Raw genomic sequence first — 26,827 nt, forward strand, 5'->3', positions numbered from 1 at the left:
AGTGAGGGAAAGTTGGTTTCATGCTCTCATTCTGAGCTGGAATGCAGCCAACAGCCAGAGACGCAGTGGAGAAGGGCCTGTGGTTGCTATGGCAACCTCTCCCGTCCACGATGACTTGATGCTCCTCCAGACTGAAGAGAGGCAGAGAGAGGAGGAGAGGAAACCTCGGAGGAACCTTATCTAGCCATATTATATCATATTGTGATATGAGACTTGGATAGCTCTTCTATCTTACATTTTGGATATCGTAATAGTGGTGATATTGGCGTATGTGTTGTCTTTTCCTGGTTTTAAAGGCTGCATTACAGTAAACTAAAGTGATGTCATTTTTTGAACTTACCACACTGTTATAGCTGTTCTATTTGCCTTTACCCACTTAGTCATTAACATTACTGATGATTATTGATCACAAATCTCATTGTGTAAATATGTTGTGAAAGCACCAATAATTAGTCATTTTATTTTGATGACAGTCTTGTTTGAATAAAGGTGCTTATGAAATCTCACATGTGGCTTTGAACATTTAGCCCACTTCGTAGAAGATGCAGAGATATTGTGTATTGCCAATTTGTCATTCAGCCTAAAAATACAGAGGTATGATTTTTGGTCCATATCGCCCAGCCCTACAGTATTTGTACTGTTCAGTAACTAGTCTTTAACCAAGATGAAAAAGAATTGTGCTAAGATCGTGGATCGGCATCTTGCCAGATTTTGTTTTTATAAAATATTTTTGCCATATCGCCCACCTCATCGTCCATTATCTGCCTCAGTCCAATCCACCTCTCTCCACCAGGGGGGATTCAGTGGGCTATTGTCTGAGCAACTGTTTCTTGGAGTACCGTTGTGCTCAGACTGTTGCCTAATCCTAAATGCGTATTATATCCATAGAATGAAGGATCACACACACACACACACACACACAGGAAGAACGTACTGATTGGCTGGATTTGTGACGTTTTGTGTTGTTTATGTTGCTCAAATGAACAAGTAAATCACTGAATAGTACAGTACCGTATATTGTCCGTGTGTGATCCTCCCTATTGTCTGAGCGAACCACACTGCAGACACCAGACTGACAACTTAGATAACAACCATCTTTACTGGTATGTGTGTGTGTGTGTGTGTGTGTGGGGGGGGGGGGGTGATCATATGATCCTATAATCTGCTTGAAATGTAACCAGAGTGAGATTAACTTTATTTCATCTCACACTGAAACAGTGTCATAGCTCTTAAATCTTTGTCCTGGCTGCAACCTTGGGAGAGGGCCTCATGGTCACAGAACAGACGAGGGGCAGAGGGCAGGCTGAACAGCAGGGCGGCGATGGAGTTGGGCGATGGAGTTGTACACAACAGTGAGCCAAACATTGAATCAACCCATTTAAGCAAACAAGCGAAGAGATTCCTAGGATGACAGCCAAAGCCTTACAGCCAATTATATCCTATTCTGCTGAGAGCACAACAGTCCCTGTCAAATTCACCTCCTCTGCTATAGAGAGTAGCAGTAGGTTCCGCTGCCAAAGGAGAACTATAGGGTCTTTCAGTGAATGTTGCCAATTAAAATTGTAATGAAATGATGAAACCAAGATCAAAACAGGTCATGGTAACCTAATGTGGATGGGAAAAACCCCTTACAAAATGACAGTAATCCTATAATAGATTGTAATAAAGATACTATTCAAATACAGAGGCAAAGAATTAAGTCCCGTGTGTATAAAGGAGTATTATAGTGGTCTTAAAGGAGGCAGAAATACCAGAGTACTTTTGGCTCACTATTAAGTCAATATTGGGTGCAATGGACTGTGAGTCCCATATGTGGATATTACAATGATTTTTTCTTCAGGGGAAATGACACAAATCATCCTCAGTGACAGGTACATCCAGATTAATTTCATAATCATTATCCCATTATCAATTCAATATTCACATTGCCCGACTCAAATGCTGATTTACTGTCACTAATTTAATTACACTGTTGTCATATTTAATTTACTTTCATTGTCTAGGATTTGAAGAATGTCCACTGTCCTGTAGGAAAAATGGAAAAGTTTGTACCAAGCAGGCCACTGGAGCTGCTATGGTGACCTGTCCTGCAAGCCTGACAGAGAGATCACCAGTCAGCTTCTGGCAGCAGACACACGCGCGCACGCACCATAGACTGCACGCACGGACGCACGCACGCACACACACACACACACACACACACACACACACACACACACACACACACACACACACACACACACACACACACACTGAACATTGTCCTTTCCAACTTGTGCTCATTTGCTAATCACGCTTTCAAACGCAAGCGCCAGCACATAAAATATTAATGGAGGTATTATGGTCTGTCTGTAGCCAGGCTACACTAGCCTACGTGATAATGGACAGACATCCCCTTCACATTCAGCACCATGCAGGCAGCCTACCTGTAACTGTGCAACACCGCCTCGCTGCTCCACTCCGCTGCTCTCTCTCTCTCTATGCTGCACAATGAGCCTCTCGACGTCGAAACATGTTCTTCCCAGCATCGCACCGCACACAACAATGTGTGTTTTGTTGAGGTAGATTGTTTTTGTCGAGGTTGAAATAAACTACAATCATTCGGTTATCCTCGATCCGACCGCTGCCTGCTGCTGCTGCTGCTGTCTGTGTGAAGAGAATCCGCACTTCTTGTCGTCACGGGGCGCGCCTCCGCAACTGAACTGATCGCGCCGTGCCCGCGCTTTGCCCCAGCCAGGGGTGAATGAATCCCAAACCTCCCCCCATTATAACACTATTACAGCTGATGAGAACACATGGGCCGAGCCCACGTTTGATGGTAGGTTATTATCCCCTAAGGAACCCCATCTGATCTTTGTTTTGCTGTTAGATAAGGCTTGGCACAGAATTACATAACTGCCATATAGCCTAGTGTAGGTGTGGGGTGGGAACCGTGGGAAGACAGAAACCTATGAATATAAAACAGCCATCCTGATACATGGTCCATGAAGGGAATGCTTGTCAAATGTAACTAAAATTCCTCATTTTGATAGGGACCCCTGGCATAATCTCAACGACCCCTGTTGGTCCCCTGACTGACCTCAGTTTAGGAACCACTGGCTAGCTAGCCTATTGAATTTTGCGGTGCATCAAAAAAAAGAGGGCATGAATTGAACAGTTTCAATGTGTTTTTATTTTTAATTAATTTATAAAGACTACTCTGAACAATGGAGTCTTCTCCCTAGTCAATAAATTATAGATCATGCAGCTTATTCAAAAGGGCTTGGCCTCAAAATGTCTGTTAGGTCAGTAAACAAACTGCTCTTTCCATTTCCTCAGGCGTATGCATGACTACTCATTTGTTTGTTTCCAAGCCTGCGAGGAAGAATTTGAACAAAAGTACAAAGGTCAGTGTGACAGACCTCATCTCTTTCAAGTCAGAGATCCCCCCCCCCTCCCTCCACACTAGTTAGTCAGCACAACTCATGTCCTGAATATCTAGCCTAGGTAGGTGGAAGTGGCAGAGCTAGATGGAAAATATGAATCATTGTATATACTGTACATGTGGTCAAACATACAGTATCAGTTGATATGTCTATCCTAAGTTAAATTATATTAGACTGTTAAGATGGTGCTGTGAATTCAAAGGAATATTATGATTTGCAGATTTTCTTAAATATATTATGATACAGTACTTTAGCTCATGGTAGCCTTCTATTTGTCCTAGAAAAAAAGGACCAGATTAAGCCTCTTCATCCTGGTATGTTCCCCACTCTCTACCCAACACCTACACCTTGTGTCCAGCATTTGAACTACACCTCCCCTGTCCAGATCAGAGGGAAGTGTGTTCCAAAAGACAGAAACCCACACAACCACACGCATGCGCACACGCACACACACAAAACTCTTTTGATGTTTTTATTATATCAAAATACAAAAATTTGAGAGGAAAATTTTGTATGGGACTAAGCATTTGAAATGATATGGTGACATGAATACAACACTGCTTTCATATTCTCACAGACATGCCATAGATAGAGCATAGAGCATGTGCCAGGCCCATGTCTACGTCATGACGAGCCACCACAGGCAAGCCTGTGCATTCCCCTAAAGGCGTGTGACTGTGACTGTCACTATGCAGGCCACGGGTGGTAACAGGCCAGAGTGTTTTTTTGTTTTTGTTTTGTTACAGTTTTGTTTGTTCGGTATCTATTTATTCTGAAGAACTAAGTTCCATGGCAGTTGAACATGAAGAGTGAGTAAGACATGATTTCAGACAAATACAGAATTCACTGGACAGCAGTGGCAAACAAGAAAACTAATACAAGTATTATACATAAGGCTTTGGTACAGCACCATACAGTATGAGTTAATTGCTCACAAAAAGTTAAGTGAAGCGTAATACCTGATGTAATGACACAACAGAATGACAAATCTAAAAATAATAATAATAAAATACAAAAAAAACATCAGGTTATAATCTTAACGTAGACAAAAGTAAAAAAAAAATGTTTTTGCTTTGAAATATTTACATTATGAACATTGTTGGTACATGTTTCAATTGAAAGAACATTATGGAAACAGATTATACACAAAAACAAGAGAATACAGAATGTAAACATGTGATGTACAGCACAGAGTTCGATGGATGAAAATGATATGAAATGTAGTAAATTTTCTTCCTTTTAGCACTACTTGGTTTGCTTGAGTATGAGCATTAGCTAAAACAGTCAACGATGTAGTGCTTATTGTAGCCTACGATAATAATACATTCTAGTTTCTCAGTGCTGGTACACATGAAAAAACAGAGAATATAGAAAATACTATTCTATTTTCTGTCCAATAACAACCAGTTTGGATGTCCATGAATGATTGCTAAATAGGCATTTTGTATTGTCTCTACATGCAAGATTAATACAATAAAATCAAATCGGTTCTAAGTATTATCCTACCAGCACCAAGTGATGCACTAAAAGCTGTAAGCAGAAAATTGGAAAAACAAAACTTGATCTAACAGTACGTCCAAAGCAGCCCTCTTAAACACTGTACAAGTTTTTGTTGAATATGCAAAAGAGCCCGGAAGACTACATCCACTTGTAAAATCCTACATGGAGAGGACGTGTGAGTAATAGCTTTCCCAATACCTTTCACTAGGAGAATCAGCATAAATAGAAATGTGGTCGGATGAATACTCATGGCTATACTGTACAGTACTAGTAAGAGTCTTATCGTCAAAGGTGGTGAAATAATGTGATAAACGTTATGCCCCTGCAGTAGTGTGCTTGAAACAGTGCTGTGTCGACTGAAGAGTTTTTAGGCCTATTGGAAGTGTGTGGAAAGATCCCCTCGTGACCTGACGGTGCTCTCAGATTCCCTCCCCACGTGTATTCTAACGCGTACTAATACTAATCTAAACCAGTGTGACGATCAATTATGTTTCTCCTTTAGGCTGGGTTAATTAACATTCTCCATATCAACACAAAGATACTTTAGAGAGGGTACCTTGGAAGCACAGACAGACATTGCAAACACACTATAGAAATAGGTCATCTTGAGTTCATTTGAATGTAGTATCATCACACGTGACGTGTCTATTGAGGTTATACTAATATTTTCCATGTTCAGCATTGTCTATCACTGCCATTACACCAGGATACTGTCATGATAAAGAACGGAGCTAGATTAGTTGGTCAAACACAGAGGACCAGAGAGTTGCTTGTGGAAAGAAAAAAGAAACGAAAAATCTTAAGAGAACTCTATTCTACAGCACCACAAAGTTAAACATAGCACCAAGTCGTAATGTTCAAAGCAACTATGCCCTAAAACACCTCTTTATCAAACTAATGTAAACACAATTTCCTTCCACAGCACGTATTGTACATGACTATGACATGTCTGTGACTCTTTAGAAAAGTTGCCTTCTCAGTTTCTTTGCTTTGGACACCTGAAGGCAGAGAGATATCTTGATTCTTGAGTGGATCTCCATGTGCTCACGAACGGGGAAAATATTGTTATTCCTTGTTCCAGAAAGATTATAGAGGGTGACACATGTCTGCTTCTAAAGCTTTTAGAATGGCCATTCACATACTATACATCCGAGAAAATACTACTCAACTTGTGCAGCCAGCGGGCTATGGCGATAATACATTGTACGGTACTAACATTTAGGTTTATTTTCTTCTCAGTTAAAATAACGTCTGCTAAAGTATGACAAACGAGGCACCTTAAAATGTTTTAAAAACATTGTCCACTTAAAGCCGTACTGTAAGCAAATACTTTTATATATAATCTAATTTGTTTTGGAGTCCTCCCGTCTTTTCATACATACTTATACACGGAGCATCTTCCTGTAAAACATGGTTTGATTTTTCTTTACAAATACAATACACACCATGTACAGTACATAACAAATATAGATTTTTTCCCCCCATATCTTACATGAAACCAATTCTTAAAGTAGAATATGCACTTCGATGCATCCATTTCTAGCAACTCACTTTCAGGCAATCACCACTTTCTCACTTTTGTCAAAAGAGTTTGAGATTTCAGTGTAAGCAGAAATGGAGTCAATTCATTCATGTGGATATTTGTTTGGAAAACCTCTGATTTGTTAGTAGTAGATGGGAATCTATTTGATATGTCTTTTAATGATTGACCTAGCTTTAAAGATAAAAGGAAAACTGTAATAACAATGGTGATTCATTTTTGTAGGTATCAGAACGAAGGGAGCTCGGCTGGAAAAACCTGCGTGGGCCCACCAGCTATATTACCTCTTGTAAAATGCATACAGGAAACAGAGAGAAGTAAAACAATTTGGACTTCCTGTGCCAACTGGTCATCTTACCAATCACAGCTGCACTGTCAACAACATAATATGATGGGTCATTCAATGTACTGTGACATCGGGACATTCATTTCCTGTACAGCAAAACATACATTCATTATCGGTTAGTGTTGAAAATTAACAAACGTACAGAGAAATAGCTAGCAAGTAATATACAGTTGTTAAAGAGATAAACAGTCAGGATGGCCACCGTTTGAATATTTTCCATTACTTGTAATTACAGCACTGTGCCTGTGGGCAACAGTTTTCAACTTTTTTTCTCTTTTTCCGAAGCAACAGCAATCACATTCTGCTCTAGCAAATTGTTGTGAACGATAAACATCCGTACCTACATTACTTTTTCTTTCTGCACGAAAACTAATGTACAGTGCTTCTGTACGTCTCCACTGACATTATACATATGTACTGATTTATTTGTGTTTGTAAAATCTAAGCATCAATGCTATATTTTTGTGACCCAGAAGTTTATTTTCACTATTATTTTCATGGGTATCGTGTTTCTGTTCTATTACTGGAATATACACAGTCAAAGCAGGTGCCCATTTGAAACATATATATATATATATATATTATATATATAAAAGAAAAAATAATCGAGAGTAACGCATCTTCTGTAGCATTTTCTCTCTCATGTGTCCTTGGCAGAGAAAATAAAACCGTACACAGATAACACTGGTGTCTCTCGCTCCCCGAAGAGACAGATACCGTATGAGAAGGCGAAGAAAAAGGCAGTTGATTCTTATGTTCAAAAAACAAGAGAAAAGGCAAAAAAGGCACCTAGAGACGTGCCGAATTTCACAAATGATTCCGTATTAATGAAAGACATACTACTATAAACATCACCAGTCATCACGCTGTTCTAACCCTACAAGCTGAACCTCTTCTGCTCTGAGCGTGTACGTCCCAAATGATTTTGACGAGACTGAAGGCTGCGGTCTCGTCTCTGCCTTAAAATGATGCTGTGATGACCGCTGTCGTCACACATTGCAGTGAAGACAACACGTCTTCTAGTGGTTTGTATTATGAGTATCATACCATGCTTGGTATTGGATAATCAATCGAGATAAAAACGAAATATGCCGGTTAATATTGATAGTAAAAAGCTTCAAAATCAGATAAAAGTTAGGCCATATTATCCATTTCATGAGTGTGGCGTGTGATATAAACCTTTTTATCCATACGTTTTCATATGAAAAAAGGTCAAGTACGTACAGTATACCACAAGAATTACAGCAACTCTGCGTTTACTCTGAGGTATATTTGGTGATAGGAACCCTGTGTTAGATACTGACGCTATTTGTATTGTAGGAAAGGTAGAGTCATGTCCGTGTCCAAGGACGCACCAGGCTTAACAGTACACTGTATCACTGAAAAACCTAAAGAGATGACCAGTGAGTGAAAACGTTTAACGTGTTGTGACATATTCAACCAACACATTGTTATTACTGTAGCAGGAAGCTTCGATTCCCTTGTTTTACTATTTATGTACATTATATATTTTCAGAGAGAAATTCCTCAGAGACAAGTCGTGGTGACAACTGAGAAAAGCCATTGTTCTTGTCTTCGAATAATTGGAAAAATGCCAGCAGAAGACAGGTTTCCAACCCTGGAGTATTCCGCTTGATGTTAACGGCGATGGACTTTAGAGATGAAAAGAAATGTATTAGCTTGGTATAGCGATCGGGGGTGGAGGCGGGAGAGACGGGGGGCGGGGATCTGGGACTGGGGGGGAGGTAAGGGGGGTCAGTTCAGTCGTGTCCAATGGCTTGACCCGCCAGTGACAGCGTTGACCTGCCAGTGACAGCGTTGACCTGTCAGTGACAGCGTTGACCTGTCAGTGAACAGTGTTGGTCAGCGTAGAGTCCCATAATTGGGGCCCTCGGAGTCTGCACTGGCCAGAATGCCTGTCTGGTCCTCTTCGGAGCGCCTGCGATGCAGAAAGGAGGTCAAATAGAGATAGGGGTTCTTCTTGTTTTGCCTTTTCCTCTTTCTGCGGAAGGCGAGATCCGCTCCCTCTTGGGGTGTCTGCGATTGCTGCTGGGTCTGAGAGGGAGACACACCTTGGACGGAGACAGGGAGTCAATTAGGGCTGACCTGAATGCTTCGAAGCTTCAATCGTTGCCATGGAAATCAAATCTCAGATCAGTATTCGAATGCTTCAAGTGTTCCTAGAGTTGTGGCCTAGCCTCTTTGCTCTAACTGTCACACCAACCTGATCTCCTTCTGGAGGTTGTGTTGTTATTGTTGTTGGCAGCTGCTCCCTTGGCTTTAGTAATACAGTGGTGTAGCAGTGCTGGTAAGCTCTCAGACCCGGCAGGATCACTAGACGCACCTAGAGGCTCCCTGGGAAGAAGACAGAGGCACAGCATACATGGTTTTACATTAGTCCAACAGCCGGGGGCGCTGCCTTCTCAAAGACGTTCCTATTTCCAACAGGCTCTATCATACAGTATGATCTGATGAGCAGCTCTTGTACTTATGAGCCCTTTCACTACTGTAAGACGAATTTCCATTTCTACCTGCATTGATGGATGATACAATTTAGAAAAGACAGAAACAGAGAAAGAAAGAAAGAAAGAAAGAAAGGAAGAAAGAAAGAAAGAAAGGAAGAAAGAAAGAAAGAAAGAAAGAAAGAAAGAAAGAAAGAAAGAAAGAAAGAAAGAAAGATAGAAAGATCAGTTTACGTGTGCTGGCAGTGTTGTTTTTCAGATTATTTGCTAGTATTTGCAAGTTACTTCTCAAACAAACATTCAATTAAAGCCCCAATCCAGGCTTTAGAACTTAATTATGGTGATATTCAGTTCTGGTCAAAATGAGGGACCTTTTTTTTTTATTCTTTGCCATAAACAATGATAAAAATGTAAACAAATGCATTTGAACCCCAGTTTTAGGTTTATATTTGTACAATTACCATATCAAGAGTTCAGTCAATAATTGCACTGTACTCAGATTTAGGATTGGGTCTTTAAATAGTGGGTTGTTTCAGAAATGTAGGCAATATTGGTCTCTTTGCTGTATAAAACCCATCAAATGAAAATAATTTCTGGAACTGTAAAATCACTGTTCCTTGTAACTATGTAGTCTTACTGCAGATTATATGTTAAGTTCCTCCAATATCACTATTCATGTGATACATCTTTCTAAGGCACATGAAAGTCTTTCTCCAGTTTGTTACAGTAGGGGTGTTGCTATGGAAGTATGTTTGTTAGGGGTGTTGCTATAGAAGTATGTTTGGGTCTCTTTTCGCAACACTATAAGAACTATTTTCATTTCATGAGTGATACATTCTAAATTGAATGGAAGAAAATCAATCTTCAATCACCACAACATCTATCTATTACATATCAAGTTTCAATATCTTCACTCTTATACTGTTTCAGAAATAGTTTTACCTCATACCAAATACTCTTGTTTTGTTGTCCATCTCTCACAGAAAGATGCGAGTAAATGATTAATATCCAAATAACCTCACAAACACTAAACATTTAAGTTCAGGTTCATGGGGCTCAGTGTTAGCTCAATGTCTTTGCCTTTCAAAGAACCGAATACAATAGCCTCAAAACCTGACTTAACGATTCATTAAGTCAAGTTGTTGTGCCAAACGTATTGTTTCAAAAGGCATAGGAACACAACGCTTTACAGATGCTGCCCATCATATGTCACTGTGGAGAGAGAGATTGAGAACCATTAGCAGAGGGGGGGGGGGGGGAGTCCTGGACAGATAGAGAGCACATTTCCATGATCACTTATACTGTGTGAAGTGTTAAATATTATAGTACATTTCCATAGACATGAACACTTTACAGCACACTTCCATAAACATGAACACTGCGTACAGAGGCTTCACCATGCTGACGGGGAGGAGATGGCAGGAAGAGGAAATGGCCGTTAAAGAACAGTCACATGACAGGAAGAGGAAATGGCCATTAAAAACAGTCACATGACGGAAAACGAAAGCACTTAGGACAACAAATGTGACAAAGAATTTAGTTTGAGAATTGTTGTTATTTGCTTGGTCATAGAGAGAGATTTAGAGAATGCATGCATGGCATTTTGCACATGGAACACAACTTTAAAGGGGAATACTCCAGTCTATCAGTCATATGGGGCCTCTATTGATTCAAGGCTTTTTTTTTGTGCAGGGAAACATGTCTGCGTTCCACAATCAAAGATCCAATGCTAGACTCCACAGTCCAAAAGCGCTCTGCATATTGCTCACAAGCCTAATGACTGTAGCCTACACCACAGCAGGCTGTCTGTGCCTTGGAACTGCATTGAGAATGTATCCTGCAATCATTAACCATTAGCTGTACTTCACTTGAATCCAGTACAGAGGCACAACCCAAAGCGATTCCCCTTTAAAGGAGAGAGTGATTAGAGCCCTCCCCCTGCTGACCCCTCCCCTCTCAGACATGGGTCCGACCCTTACCTATTGCGGCGTAGGGGGCCGGGTCACAACAACGCTGCCCAGATAGCTGAGATCAATCAAAAACAAATCAGGTAAGACCCTTACCCCATATAAAGCAGCAGCCCTATTATGCTACTTTCCCATAGAGGCCAGTGATACTGCAGGAGCTAGTCCCTGCTTCGTGGCTTATGCTAGGCTCGTAGAGGGTGGTGAGGTGGGTGTGAGGGGGCGCAGGAATGTGTACAGTGCAGAAAACTACTTTAGGGTACGACTGCGTATGGGCCTCAGGTACCTTTTTATATCTGCAAAGGCTTCTGCTGGATTAAAATTCGGTATATGTGATCTATCCAAATATTTGATGTGATGGAAATTTAAAAACTCCTCCAGTGAGGTTTGATTGCAGTAGTTTTTTAGGTTCATCTAATATAACACAATAAAAGGTATAATGATAGTTAATCAAATATACATTTAGGTGGTAAAGATATGGAAAGATGAGCATCAAAATAGCACTTAATACTAATTCACACATTGCATTTATATTTGTGGGATGCTATCAGGATGCTGCTCCTGCCAATAATTCAGAATTTCAGACTTAATCAAATCCAATTCAAATCGACCTATGAGAAAAGATGGCCCAATTCAAAGTTTCAATGTTGTGTTTAAAATGGGGGACATAAAAAATATATGGCACAGTGTAATAAGAGAGGGTTACCTAATGTTTATTTTGTTCCTCCAATCACCATATTTATATTTGATTTCTACTTGCATTGTAAATCAGTATGATTTTATGAGGTTTAAATATGAGCCATTAAATCAAAAGGACAATATTACAGAATCTTAAGATCAAATTCAGCTTTCACATGCCATCCAATTGTCAACATTTAGAATTGAATTTAGTTACTTTATGAATTCCTAAAATGTGTGCTAAATGCAATTACATGCTTTCTGCATATTACTGTAAAATATGCATCCTAACTATGCCTAAATGAAAACATCATGTAAAACTGTGAATAAATACTGAGGAAATTTGGAATAGAGAGCTGATGAGGAGAGAAGTCTCCTCTGTAAATAAATATGTGACTATTCTTTACTGGAATGGATCACCTACCCAGAGGCTGATATCTGGAGCTGAGAGGGCTCTGAGGGCAGCATCTCCTCCTCTGTCCTTCTCTGGGATGGCCTCTGCCCGAAAACATCCCTGCCCTCCAGAGGGGGAGAAGGGGACTGGGAGGGGTAACTGGCTGCAGTGGAGGCATAGGACATGTGGGCGTGGTAACTGGGACTGGGGTGCCTGGCTCCCTGGCTCTGAGTGGGAGAGGTGGACAGGGAGGACCTCCGGGAGAAACTGACAGTGGCCGAGGGCTGCAGGGTGAGCTCCGGCATCTCCAGAGACCGAGAGGTGCGGAGGATGCTGGGGCGGGGCGGGGGCCGCACTAGGATATCTGGAGAACCCGGCTGGGTGCTAAGGGGGCTTTGGGAGAGCGGGGAGAGACGGGAGGGCTGGAGAACTAGCGGCGGGAGGCTGGGGTCTGCCCGGCGCCCCGCCCTCGGGCTGAGCCAGGACTGAGGGCTACTACTGGGGGCTGTGCTTGGGCTCCCTGTGCGGACAGCCGGGTCGGGGTAAGGCAACACTGGTACACCCACACCGTGGGCTGTGTGTCTGAGCTGGCCGAGACTCTGGGCCTGTTGCATAGCTAAACGCCTAACCGGAGGCCTGTCTCTGCCTGGGGGAGCCACAGGGACCTCCAGCTGCAGGAGTCCAGGGCTAGATGGATCGCCTAGGGGAGGGAGGTGCAGCCGGCTAGGGGGGAGAGAATGAGGGGGGTATGGGGGTGGTTCGGGGAGGTCCTGGGGATGATGTAAGGGATGGTGAGGTGGGTATATGAACCGTGGACCCTCTAGACCCAGGAAGGGGAACTCATGAGGCTGCCAGCTTTCGGGCGAGCGAGGAGGAGGGCTGTGTGTGTGAGAGAGAGAATGGCCCGAGGCCGTGTACTGATGATGCTCCATCTCTCCGCTCTCCTCCGGGATGGACGGGTAGCCAAAGGGCCCCTCGGCGGTGCCTGGGGGTGAGGACAGAGCGGAGCTACGCGGGCTGATGTCAGGCATGTAGAATGGTGGCGGAATCCCTGATTCACCGCGGCTGCCTAGATACCCATAGAACGGGCCCTGGGGAAAGCCCCTGTAGCGGGAGGCGGGGGCCTGCCCAGAGGCGTGAAGCGCACTTCCCTCCGCAAAGCTCATACCTTCCATGGCCCTGTGTAGGCGGGGGCTGTAGGTGGGGGGCTGCGTTGACTCCAGGCTGGAGGACGTTGGGGAGAGCTGTGGCCGCAGCGTGGGCATGATGGGGGGCAGAGGCCCGGGGTCAAAATCGTTCTCCTCGTCAGACTGCCGGAACTCGGGGTACATGTCCGACTCCTCTGCGAAGGGGAAGCCCTGGATGCGGCGGTGCGGCGGGCTGATCTGCATGACGAAGCGGCCATCGGGCCCGCGGCTTATCAGCTCGATAGGCGTGGTAACCTCCGCCTCGTGTTTGGACACGCTGTATTTCTTGCTGGCTATGGCACGCTTGGTTTTCTTGTAGAAGGAGAGCTCCTTCTCCTTTTCTCTCAGAGGGCTGGGCAGCTTCCTGACGTACAGGCCTGGACCCTGAGAACCGTCTGACGACAGAGAGCGGGGCCGAGATGGAGGAGAGCTCTCTGGGCTGATCTTCCCTGACGATAACCTGACAAGAGAAAAGGGAGAGACGGGTTTTGTTAACAAACGCCTAATGAGACTCTAAGGAAACGACATAAAACATTCAAAAACAAGACAAAGAACTTAAGCAAAGACGTTGAATTGGCAAGTTTCATCAGTTTCATTCCTAAATCAACTAAACAGATAATATTATACAAAGCCATTGCACTAAATCAAGGCAGCCGTAATGAACTGCATTATGATAATGAGCAGCTCATGGCGACAGCAGCGTCCTGATAGGACTGCAGCTAATGAACCGAGCCAGAGTGACGGGATGAGAGGAGAACCAACTACGCAACCATGACAACCGTATCACAGACCTATGTCAACTACATCTTCCTGGGCAGAAGTGAGGCCAATCTGCAATCTGCTGCACCAAATGCTGATGTGAGAAAAGCGGACGACATCTAACCAGGCCTCATTTGCCCACACCAGTAGCGTCATCGTCAACACTTCCTAAGTCACTGAATGCATAAGGTAGACATACATGTATAAAGAGTGCATATACACAGTACTGTACATGCAGCGGCGCCGATGCAAATTTAATCTGTGTATATGGTGCGTGAAAGTCCGTGCATGCAGTTAGGCCAGCGGTACACTAAAGCAAAAATAGTCAGTCGATAGTTTCTATGCAATGCATTAACCATGCAGCCAAGCCAGTGCAGCGCAGCACACTCTGTATTTTGGTGCAGGCAGGCACTCACAGGGGGCTGGCGGGCGGGGGCAAGTAACTGCTCCTGGCAGGCTCGTCCCAGCAGGGCTCTACCCCTGGCAAGGGGGTGAGAGGAGGCCTGCGATGGGAGACAAACGACATGGGCCTGGTTCATCTTTTGCTACGCCAATACGCCTTGCAAGGACTAAATATGGATTCCCTGACCTGCCTGGACCGCTTAAAACAATCAACGAAAAATCAAACGGCTACTTTGATTGTGCTGACGAGCTACAGTCACAAGCAACCACACAGTTGATCTGGAATGATTCTGCTGACGAGCTACAGTCACAAGCAACCACACAGTTGATCTGGAATGGGCTTTACACAACATACTGTATTGTCACAAATGATTTTCTTTTGATTCAAATGTAGTCATACATGTATACAGTTTTTACAGACAGATAGACAGACAGACAGACAGACAGACAGACAGACACACATAGTTGATATTGTACATTAAATGTGCAGCTTCAATCACAAAACAAATAGCCATTATTAAACACTTGGAATCATGCAGAAAGCAGACAGCCTTAAAGGTGGAAAACAGATGGCTTAAAGGTTGAATACAGTTGAATACAGATGGATCACAAATCTATATAAAGACTGCAGCTTTGGCACTCTGGATAATATGAATCTATATAAAGACTGCAGCTTTGGCACTCTGGATATGAAAATGCTGACTTGGCTATTTTGAACTCTCCTTAGTCTGCCCGTGATCCGCTAGAGGTTGCTACCGTACATGTTCCTCCACACCTCCGACTGTGATACCCTGTCTGCTTCATTCCAGATATAATAACATCTCTTTTGCCACATCAGTCATACAAAACATTCGTCTTACTAAGAAAAAGCACCGGAGGATGCATGCTGTGTGAAATAGGCAGCCACACTTACAAGGTAGTGTTTGGCTAGCCTAGACTGTCTACTACCAGTTGCCAGCTGCTTCACAATGAAGGTTTGCTATAGAAAGCCAAAGTTGGCATCACTTCCTGCTTCAGCATGCGCACCAAGAGATTTCATCAGCCATTTATTTTCCCACGGACATTATGTAAAATGCTTATAAAATAGTTTTACATAGTCAAACCAAACGATTCACCTATATTTAGAATCAGGAGATACCATGGAACATTTTGCTCGGACCAAAACGTTAAAAAAATTGCAGATTTAAAAAAATAAAACTATTTTACGAAATGTCTATGGGAAAATAAATGGCAGATGAAATCTCTTGGTGCGCATGCTGAAGCAGGAAGTGATGTCGACTTTGGCTCTCTATTGTTTTTGTTTATTAAAATGTATACCGTGTCACAGCATGATGCCTCGGAAGAGAGAGTTTTTGTGAAACAGCGTAAGGTGCATAAGAACATGCACAATTACTAGCCACCCCTGGCGGACTGCAGGGGCTCTGGTGTTGGCTTTGGCTGTTAGAAGCTACTTACGGTGACTCTATGCTTTTCCTGAAGTGTGTCACCGACAAGGGAGGATCTAAGAGGACAAACAAGAAGGAATTTAGCATTTCTTGTGTTGAAATCATCAGAAGAAATAAAGTAGAAAGCTACGCTACTGGTCAAAAGTTTGGACACACCCATTTTTTTGTTTTAGTTTGACTATTTTCTACATTTTAGACTAATAGCAAAGACATCAAAACGATGAAATAACAGAAAATGAATTATGGAGTGACCAAAAAAAATCATAACTGGTGTGTCCATACTTTTGACTGGTAGTGTATGCATGCACAGTGCAGTACAATACAGTACATTACACTGTACATAATACAGCACTGTAATGATTACAATACAGTACAGTACATGTATACTGTATTATATTATGTATCCAGTATAATATGACAGAGGGGGGGGCCAACCTGGTTTGCGTTTGAGTTTGCGGCGGTGTTGCTTATTGACAAAGCAAGCTGCTAGAGTGCTAAACAGTACCGCCGCTGCCAGGAAACAGATAGTTGCCACGACGCCTGCCACCACAGGCCGCGCCAACCCCTCATCAGCCACCTCTGCAGGAGGGAAGGGATCTGAAGTAAAGCAATTTTAGAAGGGTGGGTAAAATCCCCCGGTTACAAAGAGGAAAATAATCAAAAATCTATTATTCGCAAGGACCTCACAATGCAAGCTATTAGATGGGTCAATCATTTCAAAATGTAGCTTAGAAAGTACACGTGGCACTTAAAAGAATACATGTAATTTGTCATTTTTGTTTAGTTTGTGGAGTGGCTGACCTGTGCTAGACACTCCCACAACGTTGCTGCTCTCACTGATCAGGTCATCCATGACAGCCATCACTCGAAACTCATACCAAGACTCCTGCCAGGGAACAAAAGCAAACACACTCCTCTTATACCCGGATCACATGTTGAACGCTGTGTACAACTTACTGCTTTATGGTTAAGCACACCAGATATACAAAAAGCACTGTGTAACTTTATTTTGAAAATATAAATAAGGTATTATACAGGTAAAGATGATTATTTTTCTTAGTATTATTATAATTTACATGAAAGCAGCATTCTCGAGCACTCGATGACGTCATCAGTGATGGTCACTCGATCAATTGTGATGTCATCAGACATCAGTGATGCGAAGTTGAGCAATTGTGCGCTGCGCATGCCAATAGAGCAGGCGCGGCCACGCAGCAGCCGAGCTGCGGGCGAGGCCCTGCAGCGGGCTGCGTACTCTATGCGAGCCCGTGCAGCGGGTGAGCTGCAGGGCGGGCGAGCCTAGGAATCGAGCGCGTGTAGCCAGCGAGATTTCTAGTTATATTATTATATTATAAATTTGGAGCCAAGTATAGACTACAGCTGATTTGTTATTGAAAAAGCCTGGCAAGAGGAAATGAAAATGTTGATAGCGAGTCTGTAATGTCCTCAATATGAATTTCAGTCTTAGAGATCATTGCAGATAATGAAGAATATGGACTACACATTAAAGAAATTACCATTTTACTTGAGTCAAATATACTGTTAAATTAGACTGCACGTAAACCCCATACCCATTGCGCCATTTCACTTCCAAAGAAATGACAGTAATGACATATCAAACTATCCCGTTTCTGTCAAAATACATTGATGCGTTCCATCAAAATGAGTCTGATGTCACACTATTGATTTTTGCTGTTTTGGGTTTTTATCAGAGTTTAATAAAATAAAGTCTTGGCTTTCATTCTGTGTAAAGATTATTGTGAAATTCGAACACTCAATATAGTTTTGAAGTTCATAAAGGCAGAACTAGCTTACTTTGAGGCCCTTTTTTTCCTCAAAAACATAGCTTGGAAAAGTCAAGGCATAAAGGGGTGCATCTCACTCAATCTTTGGAGTATAAAGATTATTTTTATATCACCAGAAAATGTACCTTCTCCTCTTCCCAACAGTAAGCTCAAAATGGTTTGAGGGGTCAATGTGATTCAAAATGATGGCGCCTCTCACATACAGTACAGTATACTCACCTGAACGAGGTCTCTGGCTATGAGCTCGGTCTCGGTGGATGGGATCAGGTCATCCAGGACTTCCCACCTCTCGCCAAGGCGGAACTCCATGATGTAGCGGTCGACAGGTGAGGAGTGGTTGGCCGGCGGGAGCCAGGTGAGCAGGACACCGTGCTGCGTGCGGTTGGCTGTGAGGCACCGTGGTGGAGTAAGAAGCACCAGTGGTTCTGGGGTACTCAGAGGCGAGCCTGTGCAGCAGACCAGACATGTTGCAGATAATACTTGACACAAAGAAAACTCATTACAATGTAGACAGAACACTCCTACTGATGTGCTGCAGTTCAATGTTCAATGTGGTGAAAACTGAGATTGCACTAATAGAGTCAAACCTCAGATATTTACATATTTATACAGACAGAACATCATCATGCAACAAAAACTATTCAGTAAACTCTCTTTTGGAAATAAAATGCTTTAAAACATGGCACAGTGTTCCTGATTACCCACACCAAACCTTACATACATAAACGCCTTTCCTTCTCAGGCTGCATGTAGATAGACATGTCATGTAACACACTTTGAGCAGTTCACTATTCGGTTGTACAATCTTGCCCAAGGGGCATGTTTAATGTCAAGATATAACAGAACCAAAAATTGAATGCAAAATTAAATGCAAAACTCCTGAATGTCAAACAGACACTCAATCCAACAGAGGGACAGTTGATTTGTTGACATTATAGGCCTTACACAGCGTCCTAAGAACATATAAAGATAAACTAAAAGACACCTCATGATACATCGCTTTAGCCAAAATAGATTTTTATCCTGGTCTGAAGTCATTACACACATCACAGATATTTAAAAAAAGAGGGAAATAATGTTATATCAAGGTGATAGACTATTGGTTATGACATCCTGTAACAAATTTATCAGAAACAAAATAATAATTGAAATCTTACTGTCCATTGCATCAATGTATTGGCTGCTATCTGACCCGTAGCAGTGGGCTAGGTCGGAGCAAGTTTAATTTTGCCTGTTGAGTAAAAGCAATAGGCTTTGCAAAACAATAACGGTTGCTGGCAATGTGTAGCACAGTAGGAATTTAAATGATATAAACCGTGACCAGCAATATTAGGAAGCTGTCATCTTCAAGTCATTCGAATGGATCTTCAATTCAAGATTCAAGTTCATTTTAATAGCCATAGGGAGTAATCATATTACAAACGAGGAATTATGCAGTATGCAGCGCCGCGATCACAACAATAGAAGAAGATGGAGCAAACTGAAAAACAATATAAAATTATAAAGCGCAAAGGAAATATATAATGTATAAATGTCCATGTAACAAGTTAATGTAAAATGTCCAGTAAAAGTCCTTTAAGTGTCCGTGGGATAATGTCCACGGGGAGACCCAAGTCATTGCAGAGCTGGTTTGCTCAGGGGGCATCAGGGGGGGAGGGAGTGACAAAGTCCTGATTTGTGAGGGGCATTAATTGGAGAGGTGGATAGCAGTTGGATAGAAGCTGTCCCTGTGACGGGAGGTTCTGGTACTCCAAGACAACAGTCTTCTGCCATGGGGGAGGACCCTGAAGAGTTTTTGACTTGGATGGGTGGGGTCGGCCCTAGTTTTCTGATACTGCTTTGTGCCAATGCTACCTTTGGCACCTTTAACTTCCTTAGCCGCCGAAGAAAGCACATCCTCTGTCCATCATCCATCCATCCTCTGTACATCATCTTCCTTAAAACCTCAATTCTCAGGTTGATTCCACTTCTTTGATTGCTTCTTTTGTGGTGAGATGCACAAAGGAGGACGCACGAGCCATCAGTCTTCATGTGGGACCTCATGGAGTTTGCAGAGCAAAAAACATGTTTGACTTCTTCCCAGCTCATGGCTTGATTGGTAGATGGCTCACTTACATATCAATTTCCACATTGTGAGGAAAAGTGAACAAGAATCTGTCCGTGTTTTATTCTGTGCTTGTGCACTCAGTTCTGAAATGGGGTTAATCAATGGGCACCGCCTGACTTTCTCTACAAAGGGCCTGAGTCTTAAGCGGATTGAGATGCATGGGTTTGAATTCCTATTCGCACAATTTGATGCACGCACGGAGGATTTTGGGTGTGCCTCTATTTGTGCACGGGCTTATTCAGATCCTTGGCTTCTTTGTCCTCTCCACTGCTACGCTGGAGAATCAGCACATGGACGTTTCTCCCTTTATGGCTTTTTGCTGAGGCATTGCTTTTAAATACCATGCGCCTTTAATTCAGTTTCGGTTAGGATGACGGCGCACACAGATTGAATTGGCAACATGCCCTTGGGACATGAATTGGATACAAACATAAAAAAAAAATACAGTAAAAGAAAATCTCAAATATGGGAATCTGCAATTACTGGACTGAAATATTTCTTTTCTATCAAAAATAGATTACATATCAAAACATGAGTTTCTTAATGACATTTATGTTCTATTAAAATGAACAACAAGCTTTTGCTTTAAAACTTGTTTTCGGGAGCAACACAGGAGGAATGTCAGCTAGCGGCACAGCTGGATTATCTCCTTATGTCCTATCCATGAGCACATGTTGTGCTGTCTAAACTAACACTAGCACATTGAAATGATTCATCCAGACCCTCTGTGCACACTGGCACCACCTTACTTTCTCCAGCACACAAGGACTCATTTGATTGCTTAGATATAGAGTCAATAAATTGCCTATTTTGATGTCTTTGGTGCTTATTAGCTTGCAGATCTTTTGTTTTACATCATGAAACTGATGTGTGTGCCAGACATATTGTAAGGTTTTGGGTGCACAGGGAAAGGAGAACAAAGTCAGAATCCACATGTCACAGGTAGACATGCCTTGATTTACATATCCTGATGATTTACATATCCTCCAGTGTGTATCTTGCAGGAGGCCGTGTGTACTGTATCCCCATGTGTGACTCAACGCATGGAATTGGTGCAGTGGGGTCTGTGCTTAAGTCATGTCTGAATCAGGCCCAAAGCTACCAGCTGCTTTGATGTGAGTGAAAACATGGAGGGGAAAAATATTAAATACATAATTTTAAACATCACTAGAGATGTGAGACAATGGGGAGAGGAAAAAAAAACATACCGGTATTATATACATCAGTTTAGACATCACTAGAGGGCAGTATATTCCATACCACTGTTTTTAGTGAGCAATAGGCATACAGAATCAAAAAAAACGTGTCTAGACCAAGAAGCATAGAAAATTAAGCCATTCCATACAGTAAATCAAAGATGCACTGTATATTAATCAGTCAGTCAGTGGGTTGATCCTCCAGTCAAATAGTAGGCAACATGGATGGCAAAACCTCACCCCGCCTTTGTGTGTTCTGAAGGCAGTTGTGACCAGTACCTACCTGCTGTGTTAACTGTCACAACTTCGCTGAATGGGCCCGTGCCCAGTTTGTTTTGTGCCAAAACACTGAACTGGTACTCGGTCCTAGGCTCCAGCCCCGGCACCACCAACCACGTCTGAGCACCAGACACCGGCATGGAGTGCCAGTCGTGAGGCCCAAAGTCTATCCTCTTTGACCTGATAGAGACAGGCAAGGAGAAAGGGAAACGCACCTTATTGAAGCAGTACAACATGTGAGGTACATATTACAGCGAATAACATACTAGCTGTGATTGGTCAGAAGACAAAGTCGCGGGTATGTGCTGAAGATCAGCATGGGCTCGGCCATATGGACAAAATCAAATATCACAATATTTTTGACCAAATACCTCAATATCGATATTGCGACAATAGTGGTGTTTTCACAAACTAATTACACAATGAGATTTTTGATACATAATAATCAGTATTTTGCTAATATAATGACTAAGTGGGTAAAGGCAAATAATAGAACAGGTAGAACAGTCTGATTAGTTCAGAAAATTAAATCAATTTAGTGTATTGCAGCCTTTAAAACCAGCAAAACACGACACTTGCCATATCACAATATTATGATATCCAAAATCTAAGATGATATCTATTCTCATATCATGACGATATCGATATAATATTGATATATTGCCCAGCCCTAGCATCAGGACCCCGAAATTATTTTGTTCTTCAACATAAAACAAATAATTGCAGTATGCTATAATTTGTGTTTTGTCCAGAATGTGAAATATACAGTACTCCTAACACCTTCAGTGTATAATTATCACATAACTAGGTAATTAGAGGGCTTTGAATCACAAATTTGTAGCTACAACTCCATGCCCAATGTTACAGCATGCAAGGACACTGAAGAGGATGTGCCGATACATATGCGATAATCAGTGTCTCTTTCTTAATATTTACAGTCAACAAATCTGTATCTAATGTGGTGTGTGGACAAAGCAGAGGCGACTGCCGACCATATTATTTGTTACAGTAAAATTTCAGAATTGAACTCACACACATCCAAAAATCTAATGCTCTGCCTACCATGAGTGCTAACATGTACATACAGTACAATCAGAACTGTGCTTTCACAGCACCGCATGTATGGGGCGAGTCTAATGTTACAGCAATGACTTCCTATTACATTCCATTGCTTTCCTAACATAACGTGAATTTTTAACATGCATATCTACTAGATGGCCGGGAAAATTACGCTGTGTTAATTTTTTTTTGTCATAAAGTGATGATTGAATTTCAGTTATCATCACCAAAGAATGGGACAGAAAAAAAGTGCTCCAATGTCAGACTAGCCCCATAACCCCACCACACAGAGAAGTAAACTACATGCACTCACACTGGACCGTACCACACAGAGAAGTAAACTACATGCACTCACACTGGACCGTACCACACAGAGAAGTAAACTACATGCACTCACACTGGACCGTACCACACAGAGAAGTAAACTACATGCACTCACACTGGACCGTACCACACAGAGAAGTAAACTACATGCACTCACACTGGACCGTACCACACAGAGAAGTAAACTACATGCACTCACACTGGACCGTACCACACAGAGAAGTAAACTACATCATGCACTCACACTGGACCGTACAACACAGAGAAGTAAACTACATGCACTCACACTGGACCGTACCACACAGAGAAGTAAACTACATTCACTCACACTGGACCGTACCACACAGAGAAGTAAACTACATTCACTCACACTGGACCGTACCACACAGAGAAGTAAACTACATGCACTCACACTGGACCGTACCACACAGAGAAGTAAACTACATGCACTCACACTGGACCGTACAACACAGAGAAGTAAACTACATGCACTCACACTGGACCGTACCACACAGAGAAGTAAACTACATGCACTCACACTGGACCGTACCACACAGAGAAGTAAATTACATGCACTCACACTGGACCGTACCATACAAAGAAGTAAACTACATAATGCACTCACACTGGACCGTACAACACAGATAAGTAAACTACATGCACTCACACTGGACCGTACCACACAGAGAAGTAAACTACATGCACTCACACTGGACCGTACCACACAGAGAATGTCTGTTCGAAGCCGCCATCATAACCCGGCTCCCACGACACATTAGCAGAGGTTGTTGAGGGCAATACATGGATATTGCCGGGAGCATGTGGGCTGGTGCCTGAGTGTTCAAGAGAGAGAGAGAGAGGAAATAATAGATATAAAACACACGGTACAGTTTATATACCAAATATAATACTATTATCTTACTTAATACTATCATTTCACAATCACAGTAATGAACCTACATTGTAGATGTGCTGTCAATATGTTCATTTTTTATATTCCATTAACCGGTATTTTGGTAACTCAAGACTATGAATCAAACTGATCGAGTTCAACCCAAGTGCAATAATGCATCGTCTACTGAGTCAAATGAAGAGCGTTTTGCTGTTGTTTGTTATCATCCCCCAAGCTACTCTGCTGTGTAATGCGTCTGCCTGCTCATTGGATAACATAACGTCGGCTGAGGTGGTGACCAGGGTAAGGTCACGTTCAAGAGCAGCGATGCTGTCAGCGGCGGCCGAACATCCACCCACCTACCAGCTGTGCTCTGTGGCCTAAAGCCAGGTCCTCCTCACTGCGATAAAAGGCAGACCTGCGCCTGGTCTGAGAAGCCACAGCTGTCTGCTCACAGCCTGTGACACCTGTCAGCTGAGGCCGTCACCAGGAGGCGGGCTGAGTGCTGCTAGCTGTGGTGTAATGACTCCGTATGTCCTGTGGGGCACTGGGGCAGACTGGCTGACTCGTTCACGCGTCGTGTCGCACATGATAGGAGAAGCCACACTGAAAGCCACACGCATTCACACGGCCAGGTTCACTACAGGTGAAGCAGGGATGAGCACATGCTATATCACCACAAGGGCCAAATCAGAAGACTCTTCGTAAATAGTTTGGTCATTCAAAATGGCTGCTATTATTGCTGAACAATATGGCCATCATCGCAACTAAGGCAAGCAAAGGAGAGGGTAATCCATGCTAGAATCTCAAATAAGATCAGATAATTTGGTTATAATGAGGGCATAAAGTATTTTAAAGCTGAAACTCGAAATTTGTTTTTGCAATTGCTTGTTTGGTCCACAACCTAATTTGCATGTAACATTTCTTAGTCAATAAAACAAAAACTTGGTGCTCTTACTCTACATAATATACATATAATACATATAACTCTACATATAATAAACCTTTTACTGTATGTGTATTGTGTAACTCACGTTTCACTGTCACTTACTGTCAGTGCTTGTATCAGTACCTCAGTCAGTCAATATGAGAGTAAAAAGATGTCCTTGGTACAATGACTCAACACAGACAAAACCCATGGTGGTGGGGTGACAGTGTTTCAACAGGGGGTGCCATACTGTAGTTACGGATTTAAATTTACTATAAGCTACTGCAGCCATAGCGATAAGATCAAATCAACTTTAGTGATCGCCACAGGGAAATCGGGAAGAGGCAAAGAGCAAGAGGGATCAGGGTCCGTTCTATTTCATGCAAATAACTAAAGAAATACAGTGAAAGTAGATCACTGCAAACTCAAAATCACAACAGCATCACTATGAAAGGTGATCAGCTGGGAAAACTAAGCAAACTGTGGCAAGCTGAGAGCACTGTGTGGATTGTTTGTACCGATGACGAGGAGACGCGTGCTGGCAGTGATGCTTGTGACCACATTGGTGGCTACACACTCCCACTCCCCATGGTCCTCCTTGCTGAGGGACAGAAACTGTAAGCTTCCGCTGGGTAGGACGTTGTGCTTACTCTTGCTAGGTTTCCCCACCTTCCAGGGACATGAAAATTACAATTAGTGAGTCCGGTGAGCTAACAAATATCTTATTTCACTACACAACCAAAAACAAGCGGATTGAGCATGAATTGGCTTTCGGAGATTTGTTGTAGTGTCTTTTTGGGGAACGGCACCTTTCTCCAGGAGATGGTTGGTATCTCAGGGTCTCCAGAAGCAGCACACGGAATGACGAGCTCTCTCCCAGCCTCCTGACGGTACTCCCCCCCAGGCCTCACATTAAAGTAAGGGGGATCCTTGACACACACGCACACGCGCGCGCACGCACACGCACACACACACACACACACACACACACACACACACACACACACACACACACACACAATGCATGTGTGTACATAATGCACACATGTACAGATAGATCAGTATATGTTAAACCACAGCAGACAGCAGAAAGTAGCACACATGGGCAGTGGTGTACCTTTAGCACCAAAGTAGCAGGGGGGGACATGCCCATGGTACCCAGGGCGTTGTAAGGCACACAGGTGTAGGTGCCGAGGGAGTCTTCTGTGGCCTCCGCCACCCGGATACTTCCATCTGGCATCAGGCTCCAACCAGGGTACTGAAACAGAAGAAGAGTGGTTGATTCCATGGATTTTCCTGTATTGTAAAATCTTGGCAGCCCACCTAAATGTTTAATTTCGAGCTGCCTAAGAAGAAACAACAAGAACAAAATCAATTTAAATCAGCTGAATTAAGCCTATTTTAGATGGGCAAAAAGTGCTTAAGTCAGTCTGATCAGCACTATAAAAAATCTAAACGGTCACACTGACAAACCCAGGAAAGGAGAAGCATAATTCTGAAATCGAGTATAGCTGCACTCACCACTGGAGGCAATAGCATGCCCTTCAGTGATTCATTCACGCAATCACATTCAGTTATTTGTTGTTGGGGCTAACTTTACTTCAGTAAACCACATTAATTTACACAAGTCTGGGAGTCCAGGTAGTGTAGCGGTAGATTCCCTGCCTACCAACACGAGGGTTGCAGGTTCGCTCCCCCGTGTTGCCTCCGGCTTAGTCAGGCATCCATACTGGCTGACTGTGTCAGCGGGTGGGAAGCCGGAATGAGGGTATGTGTCCTGGTCGCTGCACTAGCGCCTCCTCTGGTTGGTCGGGGCTCCTGTTCGGGGCGGAAGGCTGGTGGGAATAGTGTGACCCTCCCACGTGCTACATCCTGTCGTTGAAGCTCCCCGCTGTCGGGTGAAAAGAAGCAGCTGGCAACTGCACATGTATCGGAGGAAGCATGTGTGTCTACGGTTCTCCCCAGATCAGCACAGTAGTACAATTAGGCACAGTAGTACAATTAGGGAGAAAAATGGGGGGGAAATCAGGGGGAAAAAACAATAAAAAAAAATCTACACAAGTCTGCACAAATCTGCTGTTTGTCTATCAAACTTAATTCAAACTGAAAATGTATTGTGCATGTCTTGTGATTGA

At 42.9% G+C, this 26,827-nt stretch overlaps 1 protein-coding gene across 1 annotated transcript in view; it reads right to left on the reverse strand.

The window, feature by feature from the left end:
* Positions 1-8,674: 8,674 nt before the first annotated feature.
* igsf9ba (immunoglobulin superfamily, member 9Ba) overlaps positions 8,675-26,827 on the reverse strand; it is a gene marked incomplete at both ends in the record, with an annotated part of 63,818 nt that continues 45,665 nt past the window's right edge. Inside the window, 13 exons of the mRNA XM_083637177.1 lie at positions 8,675-8,883; positions 9,036-9,166; positions 12,340-13,956; positions 14,672-14,758; positions 16,113-16,158; positions 16,538-16,699; positions 16,904-16,988; positions 18,127-18,353; positions 21,494-21,669; positions 23,582-23,705; positions 25,211-25,361; positions 25,502-25,621; positions 25,810-25,950. Coding sequence (XP_083493303.1) covers positions 8,675-8,883; positions 9,036-9,166; positions 12,340-13,956; positions 14,672-14,758; positions 16,113-16,158; positions 16,538-16,699; positions 16,904-16,988; positions 18,127-18,353; positions 21,494-21,669; positions 23,582-23,705; positions 25,211-25,361; positions 25,502-25,621; positions 25,810-25,950 — 3,276 coding nt within the window. The remainder of the gene's footprint in view (positions 8,884-9,035; positions 9,167-12,339; positions 13,957-14,671; positions 14,759-16,112; positions 16,159-16,537; positions 16,700-16,903; positions 16,989-18,126; positions 18,354-21,493; positions 21,670-23,581; positions 23,706-25,210; positions 25,362-25,501; positions 25,622-25,809; positions 25,951-26,827) is intronic.

The sequence above is a fragment of the Poromitra crassiceps genome, assembly GCF_964638095.1.
Source record: "Poromitra crassiceps genome assembly, chromosome: 5".
Classification (NCBI taxonomy): Eukaryota; Metazoa; Chordata; class Actinopteri; order Beryciformes; family Melamphaidae; genus Poromitra; species Poromitra crassiceps.